Source organism: Zootermopsis nevadensis, unplaced genomic scaffold (genome assembly GCF_977971745.1).
Source record: "Zootermopsis nevadensis isolate Lab colony 2312 unplaced genomic scaffold, Znev_1.0 Znev_ptg000002l, whole genome shotgun sequence".
NCBI lineage: Eukaryota > Metazoa > Arthropoda > Insecta > Blattodea > Termopsidae > Zootermopsis > Zootermopsis nevadensis.
This window is the reverse complement of record NW_028259134.1, coordinates 19257009-19282085: the sequence shown is the minus strand read 5'-3', so window position 1 is coordinate 19282085 and position 25077 is coordinate 19257009. Positions and strand designations below refer to the sequence as shown.

Sequence of the window (25077 nt, the reverse complement as noted above, 5' to 3'; positions counted from 1 at the left end):
AATCCCCTAGAAGTTGTCACCACTGAGACAGACCCAGAAAGTACCTTCAAGTTGAACAATAGTCTGACCAGCTGTAGAAGCACAGAAAATGGTGACAATGTACAAGGACAGCCATAAGTAGACAGATAATGGTTCAATGACAACAAAGAAACAAGCAGGTGGAACTCATATATTTGATTTGAAGGCAATAACACTGTACATGAAGTACATACAATCCACCTTATAGTATAGGCTGGGGAAAACATGTAATGCATATCACATGCTGACAGCCCAAGTCCAGTACATGGTGCACACAATGAGGGCAGTAGTTAAGTGTATAGTGTCCACCATGCATGCACTAACACATCATGGAATACTAGCTTGCATATGTACAATATTTAAATCAATCATTGCCATTGCAGCATGTAATTTTCCCAAGTCCTCCATACCAGACCATTGATTCCTGTACACAAATTCTTTCAGGTGTCTCCAATTTATGCAGTCCACAGGGATGAGGTCCAGTGATCTCACCAGCAACAATACAGGACTGCCACATCCAATCCATCTACCAGGAAACTGTGCTCAGTTGCTATTGGTCCTGTCCCCCATCACGCTGATACTATACATCACAGTGGACAGCCAGTGGCACCTTCAAGCAGTCTGGTACCAACTTCTATCAGAAATGCATCATACACAGTGCCATCGAAATGGTGGTAGAGTATATATCACCATATACGATAAATGTGAAGGGAAAAGGAACTATTCTCTGCCAACATTTGCTGAGAGGTTACATTCCCTTTCTCATACAACTGCTATCCCCAATGCAACCCATTTGATCATAACTACTTTCTAGACTTACCGTCCCTTATAACACAAGAATAAAGCCACATCTGAAAAAGTGCAAACATGTTATTTTGTGAACTGTCCTTTTACCAGCACTGTATCGAACACAAAGAGGCAGGCTTACATACCTGCAAGAATATCCTGCTTTGCGGGCTTCCATTCATTTTCCTCTGTAATTAACGTATTCCCATCCTCTTCTTATTTTACGTCCATTGACAGTTATTTCGTTTTCTTTTAACTTTTAATTCACTGCCATATCCACCTCACTTTCAACCTTCCACCATTATAGTAAACCGGATAACAGGTGTTCCACAGCATCACGAGAGCCAAGAAATGCATGCGGCAAGTGGTGATGACATCAATGGTAATGGTATTATCTGTGCTTGGGATTATATTGGAGGTCGGTAACGTAACTGACAGCAATTGCCGATGCAAGTAAAATGCTAACTTCGGAAGTTCTTTCTTAACTCGATGACGCGTTGAATTTCAGCAATAAACTTGTTTTTCAAAACACTGGTTTTTGAAATCACCGTTTTATTTATAATCGTGATGGGAGATTATAACATTAATCTAGCCGAGTAGGAGGTTATGAACATGTACCGAAATGTGTGTATCACTGATAACCTGCATAATTATAGTCTCTATAAGTAGGAACTTGATAGTTCTCGGAATCACCGGTATATTATAATCACGATCCTCTTCACACTCGCATCACAAACCTAGCCAACCACTTCACAACTCGTTCTAAACGAATTTAATAAATGAAATTTGGTATGGATGTTATACCATAGGTCACTACTCGAAATTTATACGTTCTATCCTCATATACTTCGGGGTTGAGGTGTTTGGGATGAAACATGCGTTTGTGTATATACGTCTGGTAAGAAATATTTATGCCTGACTAGGAGCAGTCTGAAGAAATTCTCTCTTTGAAGAATCATGTATTGTGACTAGTCAAAATTCATTGCTGAAAGTATGGGAAGAATCACACATATATACTCACTAGGAACAGTCCAAGGAAACAGGAGTGACTATAAATAATTGTACTGGTTTGGAAATCATGACTATAAACAGACTTCATGGATGAGAGATTGTGGGGAAAAAAATGTGTGTTTGTAAGCATATAGCCTCATACATTTCTGCCATTTGTATACACAATAATGTCTGGCTAGAAATACAGGAATTACAGACTGAGGAAATGGTAGTGCATTTGAAGAATCGTGTATTGTTTTGGCAATCATTCTTGGGCCTGATCTCAAGGTGTATCTACGAAAAGGCATGTGTGTGTAGAAATACCTGATAAGAAACTTTGGCAGTCTTGTTTATAAATAGAATCCATGGAATTCAGAATTCCTATATATGCACACACAAAACTGTGTATATGCATATTATTTTCCCTAAACTCTTGTTTCTTCCTACACCTAAAGGTAAAGGCTTCCCTCTCTGAAAGTATAGTGTTTTTTCAAACCCACATCAATGCCCAGCATAATTCATGTCACCTGAATTGGCCGTCTAATTTCCCCCAGAATTTTTCAACCAGTCATGTGAATAAACAGGAGCAGATCCATAATGTTAAGAAGTATCTGATGTCACATACTTTTAGCAGGTCTCATTGTAGTGGTTCAGTATGCTCACTAGAAACCAGCGACAGTACTCCATCACACGTAATTCTTTGCTTCACTGAGGTCAATCCAGGGTTGCAAAGTGTAATGCTTATATAAAGCCTGGCAAAGCTGTATATTTTAATTGAACTATAACAAATGAATCAGGGTAGCCAGTCTGGGGTGTGGATCTTCTAGATTGTGATGCCATGTGGACTTGTAGGTGGGTACCAACATTTCAGAGGAACATACTGTTTGTATCTTAAGCTCTATGATGGAACGTGAGTGAGATGGGCTGATAATCATGAATGCTACAAATGGATTTGAAACAAGACAGGTACTAACCTGGCATTTGTGTGGAGAAATGGGATCCAGAAGTCTTGCCAAGATTTGAAGCACATACCTTAAAAATACAAATATAGTGTTATGGCTATACTAACCTGCTCTATCCACTTAGTCTTGTATTCTGTGGTTATAAGGGACTTTTTCTGGTAAGAAAGAAGCCACAACATGAGGTTGACTACTTACCTCCATGTAGTAACTCTCTGAATATATTCAGGTTAGGTTCATACAGTATACACATGACAGATTCTAAAATAAATTCCACTCAGAATGACATCTTCATTTCTGTCTTCCTAATCATCAGTCACATCTTTATATTGTCAGCATGCTGTTTGAGAATACTCTGCCACATACATACATCAATACAGGAGAATTCGCAAAAATTGTTCTGAAACGCAATATGGAATAAAACATAATTTGTAAATTACATATTATTCATTTTGTAAACCTTCAAAGTACAAAGAGTAAAAATCAACATTTAAATGAAAATGAAAACTGATGAAAATGTTATGTAGCAGAAATGTAATGGAAGAAGAAGGCCTACAATAACAACACAGCACACAAGGAAAAAAGGTATAAAATATACAAAATACTTCAATACTACATTTGTGATGGGACTACTTGACGAGCAGAAAGCCGTGAACATTGACAATAAACTTCTCAAAGTTGTCACGGAATTTAATCCTGTTCTGTCGTTCTGTGTTCAGTGTGATGTTTGATGTAAGTTCAGTGAAAGCTTTGGCAAGTCTCTCAGCTACTAACTGGTCCTGCTGTGAGTCCAGTAGTCCTTGAACTAAATGCTGGTAATCAGCCTGAAACAGATGCAACATAAAAACTGTTATGAGAGTTCCAGAGCTTACTGCTATAGCATACAAATTGGAATTACAAGACTTATATCCAGGGAAGGTGTATCACTTATTGACAAGACAGGAAACTGGGAACAATAAAATATGTAAGTATGGACAATGGAATTTCTTTGACTGTGCCAAAATAAAAATGGCAGGAACAAACCATAAGGAATGAAGTTTCGGAGACAGAGCAAGTGGTTATACATAACAGAGTTGGGAAAGAGTGAACACAGATACAGGATGAATGCTTATGGAGGACAGAGAACAATATAGAAGGCTTTGTAATAAGACAGCCTACCCTGGCAGAAATATAAATCAATACAAATTAATTTAAACGCAAATCCACTACGGCAAAGACTACCTTTGCAAATGCCATCAAGTCATGATGGCATATAAGTTTCGGGCACACATACCTGGTAACAGCAGATTAACACAAACAGCGCCGAGCTAGTGTTAGGCAGTACGTCAGAGTTTATCTGACGAGATAACATCAGGTTCATGAGCAACTGCAATACAAAGCAGTCATTATGGTATACTTCATCATCACATTATAATTATAAAGCCATGTAACCAACTGGTCAAAATAATTTTCTGCTTTTATGGGTCATTACCATATTCACAGCAGCCCACCGATGCAGCATATCCTGAGCCAGTTACTATCCAGTCCTCAGCCTTGCACCCAATTTCATTTTAATACCATTGTCCAATCTATGCCTAGGTATTCCACAAGATAATTTATTTTGAGGTTTTCTGACTCAAATTTCATACATATTCCTTATTTCTCCATGTATCCTACATGCCTTGTCTAGCAAACCCTCCTCAATTTAATCACTTTATTAGTGAATGGCACAAAATATGCACCTCTTTATTATACAAAGGGAATTAAGAAAGTAAGGACAATTTGCATGTACAATCTGGTAATTTGCCAAAGTGTTCTTGCAGACATGCATACTATATACTAAGCCAAGTCTAGGGATGCTGCGGTGTAGCCGCAATGTTCAGTGAAGCTTGCACAATCAAAGTAAAAGTTTGGCTCTGCTTTTGTATTGCACCATTGTTAAGCTTATGTTCTGTCATTCAATTTTTGTGGTCAGATGGGGTAAAAACCTCTGAAATTCACAGAACAGTGTTAACACAATATAGAGGAAACTGTATCATACAAAGGAAGATGTACCAATGGGTAGAAAGGATCCAAGGTGGCAGACAAGCGTCACTAATGACCGCTTGGGGTGTCCGACTACATCACAAATGGTGATCACAACTGAAGAAGTTAATGCTCTGGTTCAAGACAACAGATAGATTACTGTTATTGCCATAGCCAACAAGTTGGACTTAAGCTGCATATTTCATCATCAATGAGGAGCTCAGGTATCAAAACTTGCAAGGTGGGTGCCAAAGCAGCTTACAGATGAGCCCAAATGGGCATATGTGGAAATCTGCATGTAGTTTCTGCAGTAATACTGTGAAGAAGGGGAGTCTTTCCTGCAACTGATTGTCACAGGTGGTGTCATGGACGTACCACATGGGTGCAGCACATGAAGATTAAATATTCTTAATCAAACAGCAGCAATCAGTTTCCAAATTCAATTTTAGCTATAACTCTGATATGGCACGGTCATTCTCAAGCATCTGAACTTGGGCACATTTTGAATGATTTCTTAGCCATCCTTATATTAAGAAATGACACCACTACAAGGATATTTTACAAACAAATCACATTACTTCAAATGGTTAACAAGAAATTACATATTTTATCCCCCATCTCTTCTCACCTTGAGGAGTGGCCTAAGCGCCTCATACACGGCGGCACTCTGCAGGTTGCTGGTGTGGATATGGGTCCCTAGTACCTGGATGAAATCAGAGCACAGAATGATAATGTCTTGTCCGAATGTGGTGAGACCGAGTTCAATGGAGCTCAGCAGGTTTTTCAGCAGATCCATGGGCAATTGGCAGACCTTGTCAGGGTATATCTCACATACAAATGTGATCATCTTAAAGTACTGCAAGCACAGGGATGGGAATTTGAGAAGGTCCACTGTCATGAGGGGCATGATAGTGTTTAGTCCATACAGACACACATCTGCCGCTGTCACTGTCTGTTCTCCATTAGAAGAGTCATCTGTAACAGCAAAGGGGAACACCAAACAAAACATGGTAACAATAATAATAGCCTTTGCTAATCAGCTGAGTACATATTTTAAAGTGAGAATTCAAGTTCTCAAGATGACAAGTATGATGATGTCTGTCTTCTGGTATGTTGCACCATGTGGTCTGGTAAATACTAACTGATATTATATTATATAACATAACCTAACAAACATCTATCACACCATATTTTAGGAAGAATGACTAGGATACAAAGATAACTTAAAAGATAAAAGGTACTACATTCCCCCAAAAAAGTGAAGGCCAACTCACCTGGAGGACTGAGGTCTATGAAGTCTTTTGAGAGTAAATTTGTAAGCAGCTCCATCAGAAGAAGAATGTCATGAAATGTTTCCTCCTCAGCTGCAGACTCAAGACTCAGTCTCCCTGTGTTACAGCGAGCATATGTCTGTATAGTCTGGAGGCATGCTTCATATATTCGCCGACTGTCGCCCTGTCCAGAAAAATGTTATATACATTTATATGTAGTCTGTCTTTATACACTGCAGCAACTACAGCAAAATGTTTTTGTGCTTCTGAGCTGGAATTTCCTGCTTCTTATCAGACCCAGAAATTTCTTCCATGCTATCAAGATATCTTGCCTTAAAACAGTAGTCCCATTCTTGTCTGACCATTAACACACAATAATGTCAATGGAACAGAAAATGTCATACCATCACTACATATTTCAGTACCTTTATGGTGCCTCACTGATACAACTAGCTACCAAGGCTTCTCTTGCTGAAAAGACTCAGCACTGAAAGAGTTAATTCATGCAAAATGCAAAAACTTCAATATTTATAGCAGTTTACTATAAATGTAAGTAGCTACATAACCAACCCTGCCTTCTTCACAGTCAACGGCCAGTCAATAAACCCTCAGCCTTTACTGAACCCAAAGGTCTGTGTCTCCTTAATAGCAGTTTTCCTTCACATTTTCAATTAAAACTGTTCTTTATGAACTGCCACTACATCCTACTCAGTTTGCAAAATGCAGTTCATATCTTCATACCCTATTTTTCTTAAGATACATTTTAATATTCTCCTCCCTAAGTATGCCTGGTCTCCCAAGTACTTATAATGGGAAACAGAAATGCCTTACAAAGCTGTAGCTTAGTTTTTTCATATCTTAAAATCTAGCAAAATGATCACTTAACCTCTAATATTTTATAGTATCTTGATTTTACAACTTCATTAAGAATCACATACTTCAAAAAGCAGATTTCCTTAAATTCTCAAAAGAGGTGGAAATTCTGATACAATAAATAAATTTCTGTAAACCTCAAATTCAAAACTATGATATCACATGAAAGTTAATAAATCCACTATATTATCTTACAGCACACAACTTTCATTCAGCCAAAACAAATTAATTTGCAACATGTGGAACCTGAAACTGATTAATACATTGTAAATTAAAGCATGCGCCACACCTATACACAGTGGAACCTAGTTAGTAATTGCTCATATTTACAATGCCTAAGTATTAGACCCCATTTTCACTGTATTTTCCTCAATCTATGTCCTTGAATATAATACATGCCCAATTTTGGAAGGTTAATGTTACAAATGTTTTGTGTGCTGAAGTTCCATTCCACAAAATCTGTTACCACCATTCAATGGAATTTTTTGAGAAAGTTCCATAAAAATCCTCCATGTACAAATTAAATTTGATTTGTTGTTGTTGTTGAATTGTGGTTTTACTGTCATTTAAACAGATGCATTCCTACTGGACATCGCTGGAATTACATAACTTCTCCAACACGCTACAATCATTTTTTTGAAGTTTAATTTCTGTAAGTTGTTTAGTTTTTGTTAAGTATCCATAACAATGATGACAAAGACAATATCAAAAACATCAAAGTTTTATTCTACATCAACACAGCTGATAACTGAAGAAAAACCCATTACATTTAGTTGCCATGAAAGTTTATATTTTAATAGTTTAATTAAAATATACAAATAAATTTTATTAAGGCATCAGTATTTCAAGATTTCAGAAAATAGTTGCAAAAACTTGGTTCTGCTATGGGTATTTTAATGAGTACTAAGACAGGTCTGAATATATCAAGAGTTATATATGGAACTTGTTACAAACAACTGCATGCCATGCCATGCCTAGACCAATCATATATTTACATACTACATGTGTGGAAAGTGTCTGTATGAGATGTACGCACAGCTTGAAACCAAGTTGCTTTTCCTCCTGGAGAGCAATATTATGAAAACAAAGTTAGCATACACACAGTAAAACACTGTTAGTGTATCTGTTCACTTACATGGAACAGAAATAAGGTTATAGAGTGTATGTAGAGGAAATCAAATTTTGAATTTTGGTGATGAATGCAAGGGTAATACTTCTCCTGAAAGACTCAGAAAAATCAGTCACGAAAATCAACCCAGACACCAGAAACTAGACTGGTAAAGCAACCAACTACCTGAAGCAATAATGTCTTCAGACAGCCCATCTTATAACTATGCAAAGACATCTCTCCAGCTGCAGAAATATGTGATCAAACTTTCTCTTGCCTCAATATGACGGTGACAGTTCACTAGATTACATGTATCAGACTGTTACATTTTTTACATGATGATGATGATACTGAACCTGAAATTGGAATGCCAATTATTCTTCAGCAAGATAGCATTCCACCACATTCCAAAATAAATGAAAATTTTTTGGGCCACTGAACTGGAAGATCATGCCCAGTTACAAGTCCTGAGCTAGAATACCACTTAACCACAAAAGTGAGAAAGGAGATTTTTTTCGATTTTAAAAGTGTTAGCAAGGCCAACACAGTTAACATGAACTCTCCACCCCTGACATTACTGGTATACCAACCTGCTTAGAGCTTTCAGAAACCTAACAGGTAGAACTAGCAACACAGTACCAGATGCATAAAAAGCAGAATTATGACATTATTTCAACATTGCAGTGCTAGCTGCTTACCTGAGAAAGGTAGCAAAGCATACTGCGTGCACACTCACAGTACAGCTCCAGGATGAGCTCCACCACCTGCTGGTAGTTGTGGTACACACCCACCAATGTTGCAAACTCAGACAGCATCGGGTAGAGGAAATGAAATAGCGACTGAACTGTCACAACTTGTGAACCCTGCGCCACTCCTACAACACAGACAATCCATGGGCAGAAACTTTATACCTCCCCAGTTGATACAATTGTCTTGTAGATTAAGCACAGATTCTGACTCAAAGTTACACAAAGTAATGACAACATGACTTGCAAAATAATATATTCTTACCTATAAATGATTCCAAAATGTCGATAATCTCCATTTTAATGTTTTCTTCATGAAATATTCTGTTGAAATTTTCTTGACAAATTACATTTTTAAATCTGTCTTGTAGTGGTTTTAAAACCTGAAATAAATATATACATAGGTTGTGTGGCTCTATAGCTATCCAGATATACCATTGCAACAACACAAAGAAGGAAATTAGTACAAATCACAAGGGAAATATTACAGTCCGGCTTCATACAGCAAAATTTAAATTTACTGGGGAAACATACTACTGACCTTCCCAATATTTGGCCCAGCTGACCTGTTACAGGTTTTACACACAGAAACTTGCCACCTTTTTTAGATTACTTCAAAACTTTTTTCTTTTTTTCTGGGATGATATTTATTTGTGAAGTTTTCTTTATTTTGTTATGTGAGGGTCCAATCAGAACCAAAAATTTCCAGTTTATTGTACAATGCTGTATTGAAATTTAAAATTCTGTTACTCTTAATTTCTGTTAAGGCCAAACATGGTGCAATTCACTGTCTAGCTCACAAATACTTTTCAGCTAGTATTGATCATCCAACATCTGTCTTCCCTATGGTCCATGCTAATAATAGTGGCCTAGCAAACATTTTATAAATTTGGGACTAATGATGGCTCAAACATGTCATTTATAGCACAGAAGATTTTGCATGTAAATAACACCTTTTACACAGAGATTCTTTTGTTATTCACAAGCCACCAAATATATTATTTAACAGATGGTGTATTATAATGAACATAACTAAAAAGGTCTTCATTAATGGATCAAAATATATTTCTACAGAAATATCAATTTCTCCACAAAAGACCTATTCTATTATGCCAGATTTCCAGTTCTCACAGCAACACAAGTGAGAAGACTACATGACATAAAACCGTTTCATTTTTAGCCAAACATTCCATGCAGTCTTATTGTCTATGCCATTTAAGTGTTCTTCCAAGGACAGACAGTTGCTTTATCACCTTTACCAGGTGAACCTTCTCATGCTTAATTATTTTTAATGTCATATCATATGTACAGAACATTCCCACATTAGGCACCAATTTTTATGACAGTCAAGCCTACCGTTGCAATATCAACCACCTGTTTGGTCACTAATCCTCAGGAATGTGTGCTCAAATGTACATAAAAATTTATATGGTTGGACAAATGTTGTCCCATGCATGTTTTGAACGACAGAGGAGGCACAATTGGTAAAATCAAAATACAAGACCTGCGAGATACTCTACACTTTAATAAAGTTAACAAGCCTTTGGATGGGTGAATAAACCACTGTACCTGAAGCCAGTATTCTCCTCGACTCTGAGCATCATCCACAGCTGCACCTGCCAGAACTAAAGCCTTGAACAGACCTCGTTTCGCTGCCCCAAGGAGTGCGCTCCTTTCCATTTTAGACTGTAATCGCAAGATGTTCCACAATCCCTCACTCTTCAAAACAACACTGCCCCTGTAACACATAAAACATACACACTCTATAGCACAATCTTTTTGGATATTAATACAGACTGATATATTTTTGGGTTACTCAATGATACTTTCAAAACTCCTCCTCTGACCTGATATTTTATAACCTTTCAGGGACACTGTCAGAGCCCATTCTTCAAACCCAATGTTTCCAATTACTTGCACTGTGTTGTACAAACCAGTTCCAGAATTATAAATTTTGCAAACAGATAAAAAATTGTAAGACTTGAGGTTCTCACAGCGGTGAATATGAAGATTTCTGTCTTCTGGGTTATTGCGCTGTGTAGTCTGGTTAACATCGACCAGACTACACAGCGCAATAACCCAGAAGACAGAAATCTTCAGATAAAAAATTATTATGCACAAACAAACATATTTTATAAAGTATATTTACTTTTGTCAACTGTACATACTTCTCTCTCATGTCAACAAGCGCGATGAACAACCTCACTGTGTCCTTCACCAGCGCTGGTTCGGAGCTGAAGGAGTACAAATTTGATTCCACTTTACTAAGAAGAAAATTCACTGTCCATGTCGCTCCATCAGTGTCTTTCCCAAAAGCTGCCAGTAGAGCCATGCTCATCTGAAACACATACAAACACCACACTTTCGTCATGACACGGACATAAGCTTCATCTGAAAATGTGAACTGGATTTAAATGGCTCCGGATATGGTCAAGTAGTGATCTTTTGCGATTATTCTCATTTACCTTCATGTTACATATCAGAAGGGAATTGCTTGTATAGTTAAATATCAAATGCCAAAGGAAAAAAGACCATGGATCATGCATCAACTTCTACTCCATCAGTCTTCATTAGCTCTCCTGTACATATCCACATACATGTGTATCATCACCATTTCACCACAAAAATACAGATTAATGTCAAAACTGAGAGACACTATGAGTTCCTTGTACTGACAGTTATAAAAATTTACTCTTGTAATTTACACATATCTTGCTCTGCAAATAACATACCAGCTTTCATTTCCAAAAATATGGAATATGAAATTTATGATGGTCATTCAAAAATTACAGGTAACACTGCAACCAACTGATGGTGAAAAGAACAAGCAGATCAGAGGCACAAATCACCACAGAAACTCAGGCACTTGTGACCTCCTGCTATGACTACCATCTTCATCACAAATGAAATAGGATGGATGCATGCCACCCAACTCACCTCTGAGTAATAAGTTTCAATGGGAAGAAGATATGAGAGAGACCAACGTCGCAGGAACCACATGACGGTGCAGCCCACCTCTGGACTCAGCAGGCGGCCAAGTTTCACCTCCACAGCCCTCTTCTCAACCTCACACAAACGGAATACTGATGAAACTAACCTGCAACCACACAACAAATATACTTCTAATAAAAGCAAAATCAGTGAGCTGGATAGCATAATGGTAATATTATGCTCTTGTAGCTCATTAAAATTTCAGCTCAGTTACTAATTACTCTAACACAAAAAATTCATCAGTAACACCATGAAATAAGCTATGACAACATCTTCCAAATTCATACCTACTAAGCATTCATTATTGGCTTACCATCTCACCTGATGCTATGAAAACATCTGCATCTGAAACAGCATCTTCAATAAATCAGCCCATGGAATGTATGAAGTTGGCCTACCCTAATTATTGGATTTAGTAATTTGACATAACTTATATAAAAGCAGGGAAATTCTTAAGCAGTTAATTAACCATCATGTGCTCAAGGAAGAACCTGTACCACTGAATTAATTTAACATTACAGAACACAAAGCTTTAGTTCTTCACCACACTGTAACACATGTGACAAAGCCACAAGACACTGAATGTCATGAAAAACCCATCACCTCACGACATGGTCTGAAGATTCATCGGCTCCTGGAATATCCAGAAGCTGATGTGTTGGGGATGCAAGAAGCTTCAGGGTTGTTGCAACATTCACCTGTCCTGAGCTTGCCTGATGAATACTATAATGCATTATCTCAGATGGGATTAGTGCTGTCTCCCCTTCACTGTCCATTGAGATCACGTGACCTGGCAAAGAACCATTCAATGTCAACTTCAACCTACTTCTCACAGCACTACCACTGTATCCAAGAAGACTAAATATTATCACATACCTGTAACCAGAATTTTGTTGCATATCTTGTTTCCTTCATGTATGATACTCGCCTCACCCATCATACCCTAATATTAGGCAGGTTTGTATTCATGTTAGAACAATAAAATTCTTTGAAATTAATCTTAATTTTTGGTATTAATATCTGGTATATTTCCTGACTTTTTTAATTTTAATTTTTTTCCCAAAATCCATGGGAGGGAGATGCCATGCTCATGCCCACTGCACATACCTGCTATCAGGATCAGCCAGTGTAGGTCTTCAAACAAACAGTCTAGGATGCTAGTATCTGATATATTCACGGCTTGCGAGTGCATACGCTGCAGTTGCCCTTGCAAGCGATTTGTACGGTCCTCCAGCAGTTTAGCCAACAGCGGTAGTGAATGGGCCGGAACCTGGTAAATAGAAGTGCCTTCTCTGATATGTCTCTTTCTCCTTCATCAGCAGTAAACCTCATTATTAGAAGACTCAATTTAAATACAAGATTTTATGTGTCCTTGACTAGTAGCACAAATGCAATATTCTACTGTCCTCTTGTTTTACACAGTTTCAATCAACTGACTAAGATAAGTCATGTTTCATTAAGACCAAATAATGAAACAATCAATTTGAGCAAGTGTGGACTCGATTGAATGGCACCCTCTTGTGAACACAGTAATGAACCCACAGGATAAGGTTTGTGACCAACTGAGAAAGAAAAACTTCTCAATACTGACTCTACACCACTGATTTTGAACTACAATGAAGATTACAAATATCCTGGTTCTGCCTTTACATACCTGTCTCCCAAATGAACCAATTGTCTGCAACTGATCCTTAAACTTTGTTCTGTCATCCTCTTCAGTGTCATATATTTCTTCTATATCCAATTCTCGACCCTGAAGATAAAATAACAGAGAGTAAAAACAGACTGCATCTGATTCAGTTTAAAGCAGACACTCAATTATAACAAACAAACAAAAAGCTAAGATATCCCATGAGATGAAGGAAGGCATATTCACATCTTTACAACCAAGTTTTGTAATACTTATTTTAGTGTGCTTCTGTGCCTTTTAATTTCCTACCACCAGTAATATGAACATGGAAGATGTGCGAACTTCTAAGACGATACTAAAGCCAATTACTTAACAATCCTGAAATTTTGTGTGTTAGCAGACACTTAAAAGAACACTTACACTGTATAATTTAATGATTTATCAACTGCCTGTTTCTTTGCTGTAAGAACCAAAATCATCACATCAACTGTGTCTATTGCAACTTTCCCAGTGATGGCAAACAGGAGACCATAGTGTTACAAAAACCCTTTGGCCCATACATATCTCAAACAAAATACAAACTGTGATGTCACAGCTCACTATTTACCTGCCCTCGTGTGCCATCTGGCGGTGAGAGATGACATTTGAGGTACGTGTTGAAGATCTGCATGAAAGACTGCTTGCAGAAATCTTTAGGAAAGACCTGGGAGTCAAGCAGGACAGAGATCCATGCTTCAAGCATATTGTCAAATGCTTCCATATATAAACAATCTTCTGCACACAACTGCAAGCATCAGAGAACACACTGATTTTATTTGTGTGAGTGACATGTACTGTCCATGCTAGAAACTAACCCCACACACTCTATTATGCAACTTTTAAACCCTCCATCACCCTGGTTCTTAAGCCTGTAAGTCATATAACATTATGGACTGATATCCATTTGTCCTCATATACTATTTGGGTTCCTCCATCATTATTCTTATTACTATAATTCTCCAGCTTAAGTTTGTGTTTCCTTATTCTACAATTCTACTATTCACATTTTGAAAACAGAATGCAGTAAATGCCCACCTCCACCTACAATAATATACACTCTTGGAGGTGCTTAGTGAAATCCATCACACATTTTAACATGTCATTAATCACTTCTCTGATATTCACCACAAGTTCATCCAAAGCGGCAGGCTGCATCTTTAATATGCAACTCTTCAGATAACCCCATAAAAAACTATCAAGGGCTAAGAAATCAGATAATCTTAGTGGCCAGTTTAAATCACAAAACCATAAGATTAGACAATGTGGAAACATTTCACCCAACTTCTTCATACTCATATATGTATCATGTGATGGGTTATAATTTTGCTAGAACCGCACGTGTTCCTAATCAAAGTCATGTGTCCATGTTCTATGTTACCTAAAACGTTGACAACCTCTCTACTTCTCATGCTGTATACTACTCAACACAAAAATGTAAGTGTTCTCTGCTATTATTATTATTATTATTTAACATTATAAACTGAATATTGTACATCAAATTCTCATTTAGCTATGAGTATGTGATCATCTGCATTTTATTAACACTAAAATTTTAACACTCAAGTTGAAAAACTGTATCATGAAGTAAATACAGTGTAATTTGTTTAACTACAAAAAAAATTATTCAAAGTACCCACCAATTCTTCTTGTGCAGCTCCCTCTGAGAACCTACAAGTCAGTTGTGTCAGCTGCTCAAAAAAGGATTGCAGTAAGTCAGAAGGCATGGTAATCAGCAGTGGCGGAGGGAAAAACAGTATCAATTTGCGTATGATGTTGGATATACCTAGTGCTTGTCGGTCCAAAATGTCCACACTGCAATAAGAATGATACATGGCAGATAGTGTCAATGGTTTACATTGCTTTTCCAAGAACTAATTTAATTAAATTTGGAAACCAAAATTAATTTTCAACCCTCTGCTACAGTACGATCACAAAAGACAAATATGGCACCAAATTCTGAATGGGATAGCAGAAAGTATAAAATACAAAGTGAATGGTGATATGGAGAGAGTGGGAAGACATCATATTTGGTAAGAATTATTATGTCAATGCTACATGTCACATAATGACTATATCAATGCAATAAATGAGATACTGTGTCAGGCCAAAGAAATATTACAGGTTGATTAATAATAAAGCTACGAACAGCTAAAATGGAAGAAAATATGCCATCTTCTGTCACCAATAAACCCAATACAGACCTACACAGATCACATAAATGCATATATTTATACTGACAAGTAAATAAAAGTAATAATTTCCAAGATAAAACATTTTCATAAATTTGTAAATAATGCACCAGTTTTGGGGTAATAAAAGGAAGTTGTATATGCATTGTGTGATGAAAGATGGTATTATGTGGACAGGATTCAAACTAACTCAGGACTGGGTCCAGTAACAAGATATCATAAACACAGTAATGAACCTTTCAATTCCATAATTGGGGAGAAATTTCTGGACTAGCTGAGTGACTATTAATTTCTCAAAGTTTCTGCTCCATGAAGGCAGTAGGTTCATTAGCTAGTTAGGTGGTTATCAGCACTACTTCATAAACACGCATGAAACTTACCTTGTGACAAGATTAAGAAAACTTTGCATATAATTTGCAAGATACTGAACTCGAACATCTTTATTTTCAAACACAGCTCCATTGAGTGACGCTAACTGCACCAAGCAATTGAGTGAGTGGTGACATAACTGGGGATTTTCACGAACTTTCCAGTGAATCTGTAGGTACAACAGAATGTGGTTACAAATGCATTACATATTGAAAATAAAGTAAATGCTTGGATATGAAAATGAACCAACAAGTACAACTACGAAAAAAATATGTTATATTAACAATGGTTAGCCTAGGTCTGGTAAGGTTTCTCTTTAAACAGTTCACCTTCCTATACTTGGTTTTTGCAAAACACTCTAAATTTGTGTAATATAGGGACAAATTTACATTTAAGTCATACTTACAGTAAAGAAGAGAGTGACAACATTAGAACCCAAAATCACTTCTTTCCAGTGGGTTCCCAGTCTTAATGCAGGGCTCTGGTCTGACTCATAGACAGTTTCAAACACTCCAATCAAACGTTTTGGCAGTGAGGTTTCCATTAAGGATCATTTAGCACTTCATTCATGGGGAGAAATTTCAGGACACAGCACTAACACACCATGGGAGATACATGAAGACAAGACACAACCATCTAGCAAGATATTTCCATGTGTTTTAATAAGATTGTATTGGCTGTACTATTTCTTGGTGGTTATTTACTTTAAAAATGAATATAATACAACATATTTAAATTGTGAAGAGTATTGAACTAAGTGCAAAAATAGTGCTGGACTGAACACAACAAATACTGCCTGATAATTATAATGTATTTTTCTGAAGTTATGCCAATAACTTACTACAGCAATACAACAGAACATTGTTGCAAAGGACAATAGTAACATTTTTATGCAATAAATGATTGAACTTTAAACAATTATTAAAAATTCTGTTTTCTTGTAAACAATTTATTATGAAAACAAACTCTTCTCACTAGTACACTGTTTTCCCATGCAGTTCTTGACTGATTGATATTGAGTTGCTTGAAGTAACTCTCTGTGATAAACCAAAAATCAAAAAGCATTGTTATCCAGTCAGTTAAGGCTCATACTTGCAGTGAGCACCTGGCTGGTTGGAATCGGCTAACAATGCATTTTATCTGATCAGTTCTGTTGTGTTACGGTGTATAGAGCAGAAAAGTTTGAGAGAAAACTTTTTATTTGTCATTATTAAAAGAGTTAGTCAGGCTGAAAAGTATAACAGTTAATGATTTTTATAAACACTAAATTTCAGGTTCGTCACAAGTAAGTGTATCTTCAAGGTTTCTGTCTCAATGTAAACCCTGTGTAACATATCTGTCTAGTAGAATCATTGCAGTATGTAACAGATTACAGAATAATTACTCTATAATTCCTTCATTCTGGGTCCTGCATGTCATTAAAAATAAATCATAATCACTAAAACTATACTGATTACAAAATGGCCATAACAATTAATAAAATGTTCAGTATGCCATAAAGGATATGATTAGCCGAGATGAACCCCCAACTCAAAACACCCTCTGCAATGGACAGCAAATGTTTCAGGAGTGCTAGCACTTCATCAGAGTAAGGAGGAACCAACTTTGACAGTTCACCCAAAGCCTGAACACAGAATTGGAAAATCCGCTTCAAATCTGTCACCTACAAAAAACAAATACTCTTCTTAGAATAGTATCACGTAAGACAATTTTAATACAAATCCTTACTTACTCACCAGAACTAATTACTCCAGTGTTCAACTGAAACAGCACTGCTAAATAACTTCAGAAACAATCAAAACTGCAGTTGGTGTTTGACTGCTATAACTGATATCCTGCAGTATTGCATAAAATTATGTGGTAGACATATTTTCAATCTGTGATTAATGTCTGGCTAAATACTATACCTCAAACTGCTTTTTTGCTTTAAAATGTGTTTCCCATGTGAGACCAACATCTGAAGATTTGACAGTTGTTGCATATTCTTGCATTAATGCAGAAATAATGTTACATCCAAGGATTTGCTGCAAGTGTACAAAATTAATGTTGAAAGACCAATACAATACAGTATACATTGAAAGAAACCTGGGTTAGAATAGTAATGGGTGATTTCCATATTTTAATACAATATCCATTTCAATTGTCTTTTTTCTATTACATTTAAAAGCTTCTATCTTAGAAAAATGTAATTTATAGCATTTATATCTTTCATGTATCTACTATCATAAATCAGCTCTTAGAATGATGAAATTTCTTATAACACTGTTAATTTAATGTGTTAATACTTTCAGTATCAGCATCCAAAGACCTTATATATCCTAAAATGTTTGACCTTTGTTCATTCTTTAATACTGACTTTAATTCATTTTTTAATTTTATTAGTTAATGAATGAAACAATCATACTTCCTTCAATTCAGGCTGAGGTTCCTTGCCACTATCATCAGAGGGTGTTCACATATATAAATTCTAAATGGAGAATGTGCTGAGAACAAGGATTTAATTGTTAACCTTGGAACCTTGTGCAATTTTTCATCTAATTTAAGTTGGTAGTTTTATGCATAAGATAGTAGATTGTATTAAACCAGTAAAAGTAATTTTTTAAATCATCTTTATCTGATAAAATTAAATGGCAACTTACTCTAGATGGGTCTCCACTTAAAATTAGATGTTCAACTTCTGTCAATATCTGACCACGATGCATCCCAAAATCTTCCACACTTCCACGTTTAACCATTATAGCTATAACCTAAAACAGTTTAAATTACACCATAAGAACCTGGTATAATAAAACCACATTGACTCAGCTAGTTTAACTTGCCTATACTATGCATTTCAAATGCTTCAACTGTATTCAGTACAAAGTCAAAACTATTCAAGATACTTCTAAATAATTTGATGCACGAGGGATAATCACACAGTAACCAAGACCTGAGGTTCCCATGACAGTAAAAATGTTTATCGGCAGTCTTCTGGGTTGTGACCTTTATAGTGTTGTAGATGCTTAATAATGTTCTTTCTGATAGATACTGTGGATCAAATTTAAACTAGTCCCTGATTATGAAACATCATACCTGTAAAATTCTCTCTCGAACAAATGACTGTAACTGTTTCTGCATGATGTACTGCAGCAAATACTGACGAAGTGAAATCAGGTCAGTTTCCTGCAGGAGTGACCACTCCCTTATCAGGGCATCTTTCAGCAGCCCCGCAGCCTCAAAAATAACATATGGTACTGAACTGGTTTCTGCAGAGTAAAATATTTGAAGGATGCATTACCATTTTGAAAATACACTTGTATTTTGTTTACTTACCATGCATTTTGTATGCTCATTGTAAGAGAATTAAGCTTTACAATATGAACACCATGTGTATTAGGCAAAGCTGAATTATTTTTGTTATGCTTAGTACCTAACTTCAAATAAATTCCAATTCAGTGATAGGTTAATAGGGATGAGTAAGTTACAATGACTGGTTAGGTCTAGCAACTGTAAACCAATCTAAAATTATAAAAAAAAGTGTTAATGTTCATTGTAATGTAAAGTTTTCCTGTTTGGGAATTACTTTTGGTCAAATGCCAGTTGGTATTTATAAAGACTGTGATCAAGAAACAACAGTAACTAATTCAAAGAACATTTCCACTGAAAACTTATTCATAGATTATGGTATACATGTAAAAATACAGCAGCACATACATAACTCATAAATATTCATTAATTAATCAAATACTGTGTAAAATAGAAAATCATTACTTTCTAAGGATCAATCCAAATATCTTGACACTGATATTACCATTTGGGAACCAAATATGTTACCCTGCTTTAAGATATGATTTTTTTTTACAGCAATGAAGACATTGACATGATTTTCTGGATTAACACCATGTGGACTCATAGGTAAATACCAATGTTTCAGACACACAGTGTCTTCATCTTCAGTCCTACGAGTCCACACAGCATTACAATCTACAACATCAATATTGTACTCCACTGTTTAAATTATATTATTAAAACATAACATACATATGCTAAAAATACATGACACAATATATTTATTACCAAATAAATACACAAGTGAATAACCTTACATAACATTCCACACACACAGTTCATTATCCATATGCAGAAACACACACATCATATAGATTAATTCCTGTATACACACATACAAACATAACTACAAAATTCATTACATAGAAATTAATCTATACATATATACATTCTTATATATGGATAGCAAACTACATATATAGAATTCATATGTAGTTATTCACTTGTATGTTACTTTGAAAATAAATATATTACAAATGTACTGTAATTTTAGCTGTTTTATTCTTGGTAATGTTTCTGTAACTGCACTGTATTTCTAGATACTTTATGAATGTGATGTATTGTACTTTGGCTTGCTCCACATCCTGTTCACATGCATCTGTGGGACACATCTACATCTGTATAGGAATAGAGGTTTTCATGGCAGTGAGTCTAAAGATGGCTGTCTTCTGGGTTGTTGAGCTATGTAGTCTGGTAGATGTTTACCGATATTTCAGAGGTCCTTGCTGCCCCCATCATCAGGGTGATAGCCCAGATGATGGAGCAGCCATCTACATCTACATCTATCTATTGCTATGAAGAAAGTTTCCAATTACCAAGAATATGTCTGCATAATTCATATGGACTTTTTGTTTTGCGAAAATTCAGAAACATCACCTCTGCTGAATGGCGCTGGTCACTGGTTACAACTGATGGTGGTGCCTGCAAAAAGTTTCAGCAATAAATATGAGAAGTCTACGTAACTCTCACAATTATCCAATTCTTGTAAATTAAATTCACCTGATTCTTACCAATTAACTAAGTTCAGAGCTCAGAAGCTGACAGTCACTCTGCTGGTCAAGAAACAGAACTTGAAGGTTCACAACAACCTTTCAATGGACCTCAACCTGAGCCAGTTAAATTTAGTCCACCCTCTCACACTGTATTTCTTAAATTTAATTCCATTTCCACCTATCCTTAGGTCTCTGCTTAACCCAAGTTTTCTGACCAAAATGTTGTGTGCATGTCTTATCATTCTCACAAACTGGAGTGTACATATTTACATTGTATTAATTACCTCCATATCTTTTGTCATATTTGTAATTTGGTTTCAACGCATAGATATTCAATCAAGGAAAATTACCCATATTTGAATTAGTACTTTGTCAGATACAAAACTGAAAGTAAGGGGAATATGACAGTTTTTCATTTTGTTTAATGGTATTCACATGTCACAGTCCAGATTTTCCTGAAGTGTTCTACAATTGGTTCATATTATTGTGCTGGCTGATTTACACAGATGATTTGTTCATCCTGATTATAGTGATGGATTGCCTCTAGGAGACGGGAGATGCAAACTTGGTTCTAACCTTACTGTATCTTAACTTACGCTGTGGGAAAGAAAACAAATGTTCTCACCAACATTATTTGTGCTGCTGATTCCAGTTCAAGTAACACTTGATTAGCCATTTCAGACAATATTCAAACAATAACAAAGTCTGCAAGACACTTTAGATGTCTTTATGTGTTGGAACAAACTTTTCATCACTGCCTTCTTAAATTTCCACTCTCTGTGTACACGACGCCACGATTTTAAATATCATTTGTTCACAGCGGGCCATGTGATACCAAAGAATTAACAAACATTGTTTCGTACTTCTTCAATACGTACATTCAATGTATCAGTTAACACCCAATTACAGTAAAGGTCAAGAAGTATCTTGCTTCCAAGTCGTAGTAAATTGCTGGTCATTGTAGAAGCCGGTAGTTGGGTTGCATAGTGTTACAATTTTGTAACAATACACAAAAAATTCAGTTGTCATATCAGGAGGAAGGGCGTACAGAATTCCTTGAGCATGCCGGTGAAAGCTGTATGTGTTCTGAACGGAGAAGTGGTGAAGGGAACACTCTTTTTCGATCAAGTTGTAAGTTTCTTATTATGTAACAATTGTGTGAAGTAGTAGTAAATTCCACTTCAATTTTCATACTTGATTGGGCTCTGCCGTCAGGGTTGGGGGAAAGACCATATTGGCAAATAAAGTTTGCTAATTTTAAATGACAAAACATTTTATACTGTATGTTAAGCCCAATTGATGCAGACAATTGCAAAACATATTTTACTTTCTTAACAGATATAACCAGAATTTAAAATTTTCTAGTTAAAACTTAAGGGATATTCATGTTTAATCTGTTTCCCCTTAGAATCCTGATTCTCCAGTAAGAGTAACAGGTGAAGTGACTGGCCTATCACAAGGCTTGCATGGCTTTCACATCCATGAATTTGGGGACAACACAAATGGTAAGTTTTGATGTAAGTAAATAACAGTATGTTCACTAAAATGTTGCATCTAGAGTTAGTAGTTCACACTGACATTTGATTTATAGGCTGTATAAGTGCTGGAGCCCATTTTAACCCTCACCAGAAGGATCATGGAAGCCCAACTGATGAAATCAGACATGTTGGAGATTTGGGAAATATTGAAGCTGGCAGCAATGGAGTTGCTAAAGTTGACATTACTGACAAATTGATTTCTCTTTCTGGCGCTCAGAACATTATTGGCAGAACCCTAGTGGTAAGTTCACAGTTCTGAAAAAAATTGTTCCATACAGATTGTTAGGAATATACTGTTTGCTATGAAATTCAATACATTTTGACACTGGTAACAAATTTGGTAATTCTGATAAATAAGAACACAAAAAATCATTAGTTGTAACAGTAGTATCTCCATTTAATTATTTTCATAATAATGATATTTAATAAAAGAAACATTCATGGTTGAAAATATAAAAGTAGGTAGACCTAACTTTCAAGAAATGGCTAAATGAATTTTCTTTTCACTGATTCATTCATACTCCAAAGGCATTCAGAGGGGATGGCATCATTGTTTAAGTGGATTATCTCATTTGTTGCCTGTAAACGGTTACTATTTCTTCAAGGAATGATGAATTTTGAGTAACTGAGCTACAACCACACAAATTGTGTATGAACCGAGTGAAAACACTATTTTGTGTAGTTTGTATTACATGACTGATCAGGTTTGTACCATCAAATATTATTTTGCAGGTTCATGCTGACCCAGATGACCTTGGAAAGGGAGGCCATGAACTAAGCAAAACTACAGGAAATGCTGGAGCCCGTTCTGCATGTGGAGTTGTGGGAATTGCAAAAATTTGAATTGTTGTATATAAAACAATATATTACCACTATATTCTGGGAATTCACATGTCACTATAGGCTGTCCTCAGTAAATAAATGGATAGCACTGTATACTTCCTGCTTGTTAGAGTGAATCGAGCATGTATAACAATTATTTCAATATTCATTCCATGCTTATACAATAAAGGTTAATAAAGGTCATTTGGTTTCTGAGAACTGAAGTGCTTTGTAGAATTATGGCTATGCTATAGCTTATGAATTAAGATGCCAGATTCTTTTTAAAACAGAATTTTCATATTCATTTCTTATCCCTTTTTAAATGCTAAAAGTCCTCTTTATGAGTAATATTATAATCCTAACAATATTTCGTTAAGAGTACAAATTGTATGACTATTATGTGACTTTTTTCCTGTCAGAACCTTCTTAGCACATTATCAGACACCCATCATCTATGCTTTTTCTACATTGCGTTCACACCCTATACAAAAGGTAAAATGTTTTAATCTTCAAGGTTTTAGAATTAAGATGCATCAGAATTATTTTTTTCAGTAAGCTTCTTGTTCCATAAAGTGTAATATTTGGTCTTAATATTCAGTGTGAAGGACTGTTTAATATCAAATTTATAAAACCTGGATGAAAGAATCAATTTAAGCATATCAACATTACAAGTTACAAGCATTAGAACTCATGTTTCTATGTACTACTAAAGAAGAGATTAAATTGAAACACAGGACATACGCAACATCTTAAGGTGGAAAGAATACAAGAGTTGGTGAAATTAAAGACAATCTAAAGAATGTTCTACACATGGATCCTGCAATAGAGCTTTAAAAATAAACCAATAGGGAGACCATGTCAGGGAAGGCATTTTGGATAAAGAACAGAAAGAGTGGCCACAGATACAAGAGGATCACTTGCAGTTTGATGAAGATGAAGTGAGAAGGCCTTGTTACAAACAGTCCACCTTCTCTGGTACCCAGTATCATAGCCTAGTGTTTAAAACTTGAAGGTCCGAGGTTTTGTTTGACTTGGAAACTAGATATCCTGACAGGTATGCTAGGCTAGTGCCTTAAAATAAACCAAAAGTATTTCCACATTCTTCCCTAGCCCTGTCATCCCATGTTATATAACCTATGTAGTTATAAATGTGTCCAATGGATCAAAACTATCCAATATTATTACCCAATTTTCAAGAGTGGTCATAGTGTGAACTTATCAAAATCCCTCTTCTAGTAATGTGAAACCTTGGCTTTGCACTTTAAAGGACATAGTAGGTAAGTACCAATAATAAATTTAATGAATTCCAGATTTCATCATTCCTTTTCATAATTTCTCTATGTTTTCTTCTGCAAACTGGTTTGTTCTAAATATAATAAATATTTCCCAAAAGCAGAAGCTGTGAGACTACAGTTTCTCAAGGCAGTGAAGATAGCTAAGTTTCACATTGATATGAAACAATATGTATCATAATTAACTGTAGTTACTGTAACATAGTTAATTGTTAAATATTTAAAATAATTTGTTCAACCCTACAAATAACAATAATAGGGAGCATCTCTTGAGGCCCACAAATACTTCGTCATTGAAATTATATTCCTGAAAATTGTGAAATGCATCCTGCACGGGCCACTTCAAAATGTTTATTTCAGTGTAAGGACCTCACAAAGTAATATTCTAAATAAGCTACAGGATGGAATGATGGCCTGCAAGCCACGTCTAATAGGCATGAATTCTGAACACCCCTGTTATATCCTGTTCATAGTGTGCAAAGTAAACACTGTTATCTCTTATCACGAACTTTACACAGTGGAAGGAACTGGAAACTTAAAAAATATGCTGCTTCAACAGTTTTATTTCAGATACAAATGCAGCATTACAGTCAACAGGATATTACAGCAGGGATGTAAAAATGTAAGTAAAG

At 35.9% G+C, this 25077-nt stretch overlaps 2 protein-coding genes and 1 long non-coding RNA gene across 6 annotated transcripts; 2 read left to right on the top strand and 1 right to left on the bottom strand.

The window, feature by feature from the left end:
- Positions 1 to 152: 152 nt before the first annotated feature.
- LOC110839003 (exportin-4) lies at positions 153 to 21596 on the bottom strand. Of its 4 annotated transcripts, none has more exons than XM_087352904.1 (24): positions 21419 to 21596; positions 20617 to 20722; positions 19046 to 19218; positions 18613 to 18720; positions 17881 to 17997; positions 17481 to 17636; positions 16380 to 16505; positions 15985 to 16142; positions 15053 to 15227; positions 13984 to 14160; positions 13401 to 13499; positions 12854 to 13016; positions 12350 to 12536; positions 11693 to 11852; positions 10924 to 11093; positions 10325 to 10493; positions 9021 to 9138; positions 8708 to 8883; positions 7901 to 7963; positions 6032 to 6212; positions 5386 to 5732; positions 4027 to 4119; positions 951 to 3577; positions 153 to 652 (listed from the first exon to the last, which is right to left on the bottom strand). In XM_087352904.1, exons 1-23 carry the CDS (start codon positions 21467 to 21469, stop codon positions 3383 to 3385), a joined length of 3468 nt encoding a protein of 1155 aa, XP_087209030.1. In that variant the 5' UTR covers positions 21470 to 21596; the 3' UTR covers positions 153 to 652; positions 951 to 3382. The 4 variants fall into 4 exon arrangements, with proteins under 4 accessions (XP_087209030.1, XP_087209038.1, XP_087209036.1 ...); XM_087352912.1 differs by having other exon boundaries at positions 153 to 649; XM_087352910.1 differs by having other exon boundaries at positions 153 to 639.
- Positions 3577 to 12750, top strand: LOC147875099 (uncharacterized). The gene is made up of 2 exons (XR_015536204.1): positions 3577 to 3717; positions 11548 to 12750. It is a non-coding gene; the product is annotated as an uncharacterized LOC147875099 (long non-coding RNA).
- Positions 21597 to 21702: 106 nt separating the features above from the next.
- On the top strand, positions 21703 to 23372 carry LOC110836300 (superoxide dismutase [Cu-Zn]). The gene is made up of 4 exons (XM_022077381.2): positions 21703 to 21924; positions 22202 to 22298; positions 22385 to 22572; positions 23064 to 23372. The coding sequence occupies exons 1-4, from the start codon at positions 21856 to 21858 to the stop codon at positions 23172 to 23174; spliced, it is 465 nt and encodes a 154-aa protein (XP_021933073.1). The 5' UTR covers positions 21703 to 21855; the 3' UTR covers positions 23175 to 23372.
- Positions 23373 to 25077: the final 1705 nt, after the last annotated feature.

Coding starts and splice junctions, on each gene's coding strand:
- LOC110839003 (XM_087352904.1), bottom strand. CDS start 21,469: ATGGCTAATCAAGTGTTACTTGAACTGGAATCAGCAGCACAAATAATG. Junction 16,506..17,480: donor GGGGGTTCATCTCGGCTAAT/CATATCCTTTAT, acceptor ATGGAAACCTCA/CTGCCAAAACGTTTGATTGG. Junction 7,964..8,707: donor TGCTTTGCTACCTTTCTCAG/GTAAGCAGCTAG, acceptor ATTGCTCTCCAG/GAGGAAAAGCAACTTGGTTT.
- LOC110836300 (XM_022077381.2), top strand. CDS start 21,856: ATGCCGGTGAAAGCTGTATGTGTTCTGAACGGAGAAGTGGTGAAGGGA. Junction 22,299..22,384: donor ATTTGGGGACAACACAAATG/GTAAGTTTTGAT, acceptor TTTGATTTATAG/GCTGTATAAGTGCTGGAGCC. Junction 22,573..23,063: donor TTATTGGCAGAACCCTAGTG/GTAAGTTCACAG, acceptor ATTATTTTGCAG/GTTCATGCTGACCCAGATGA.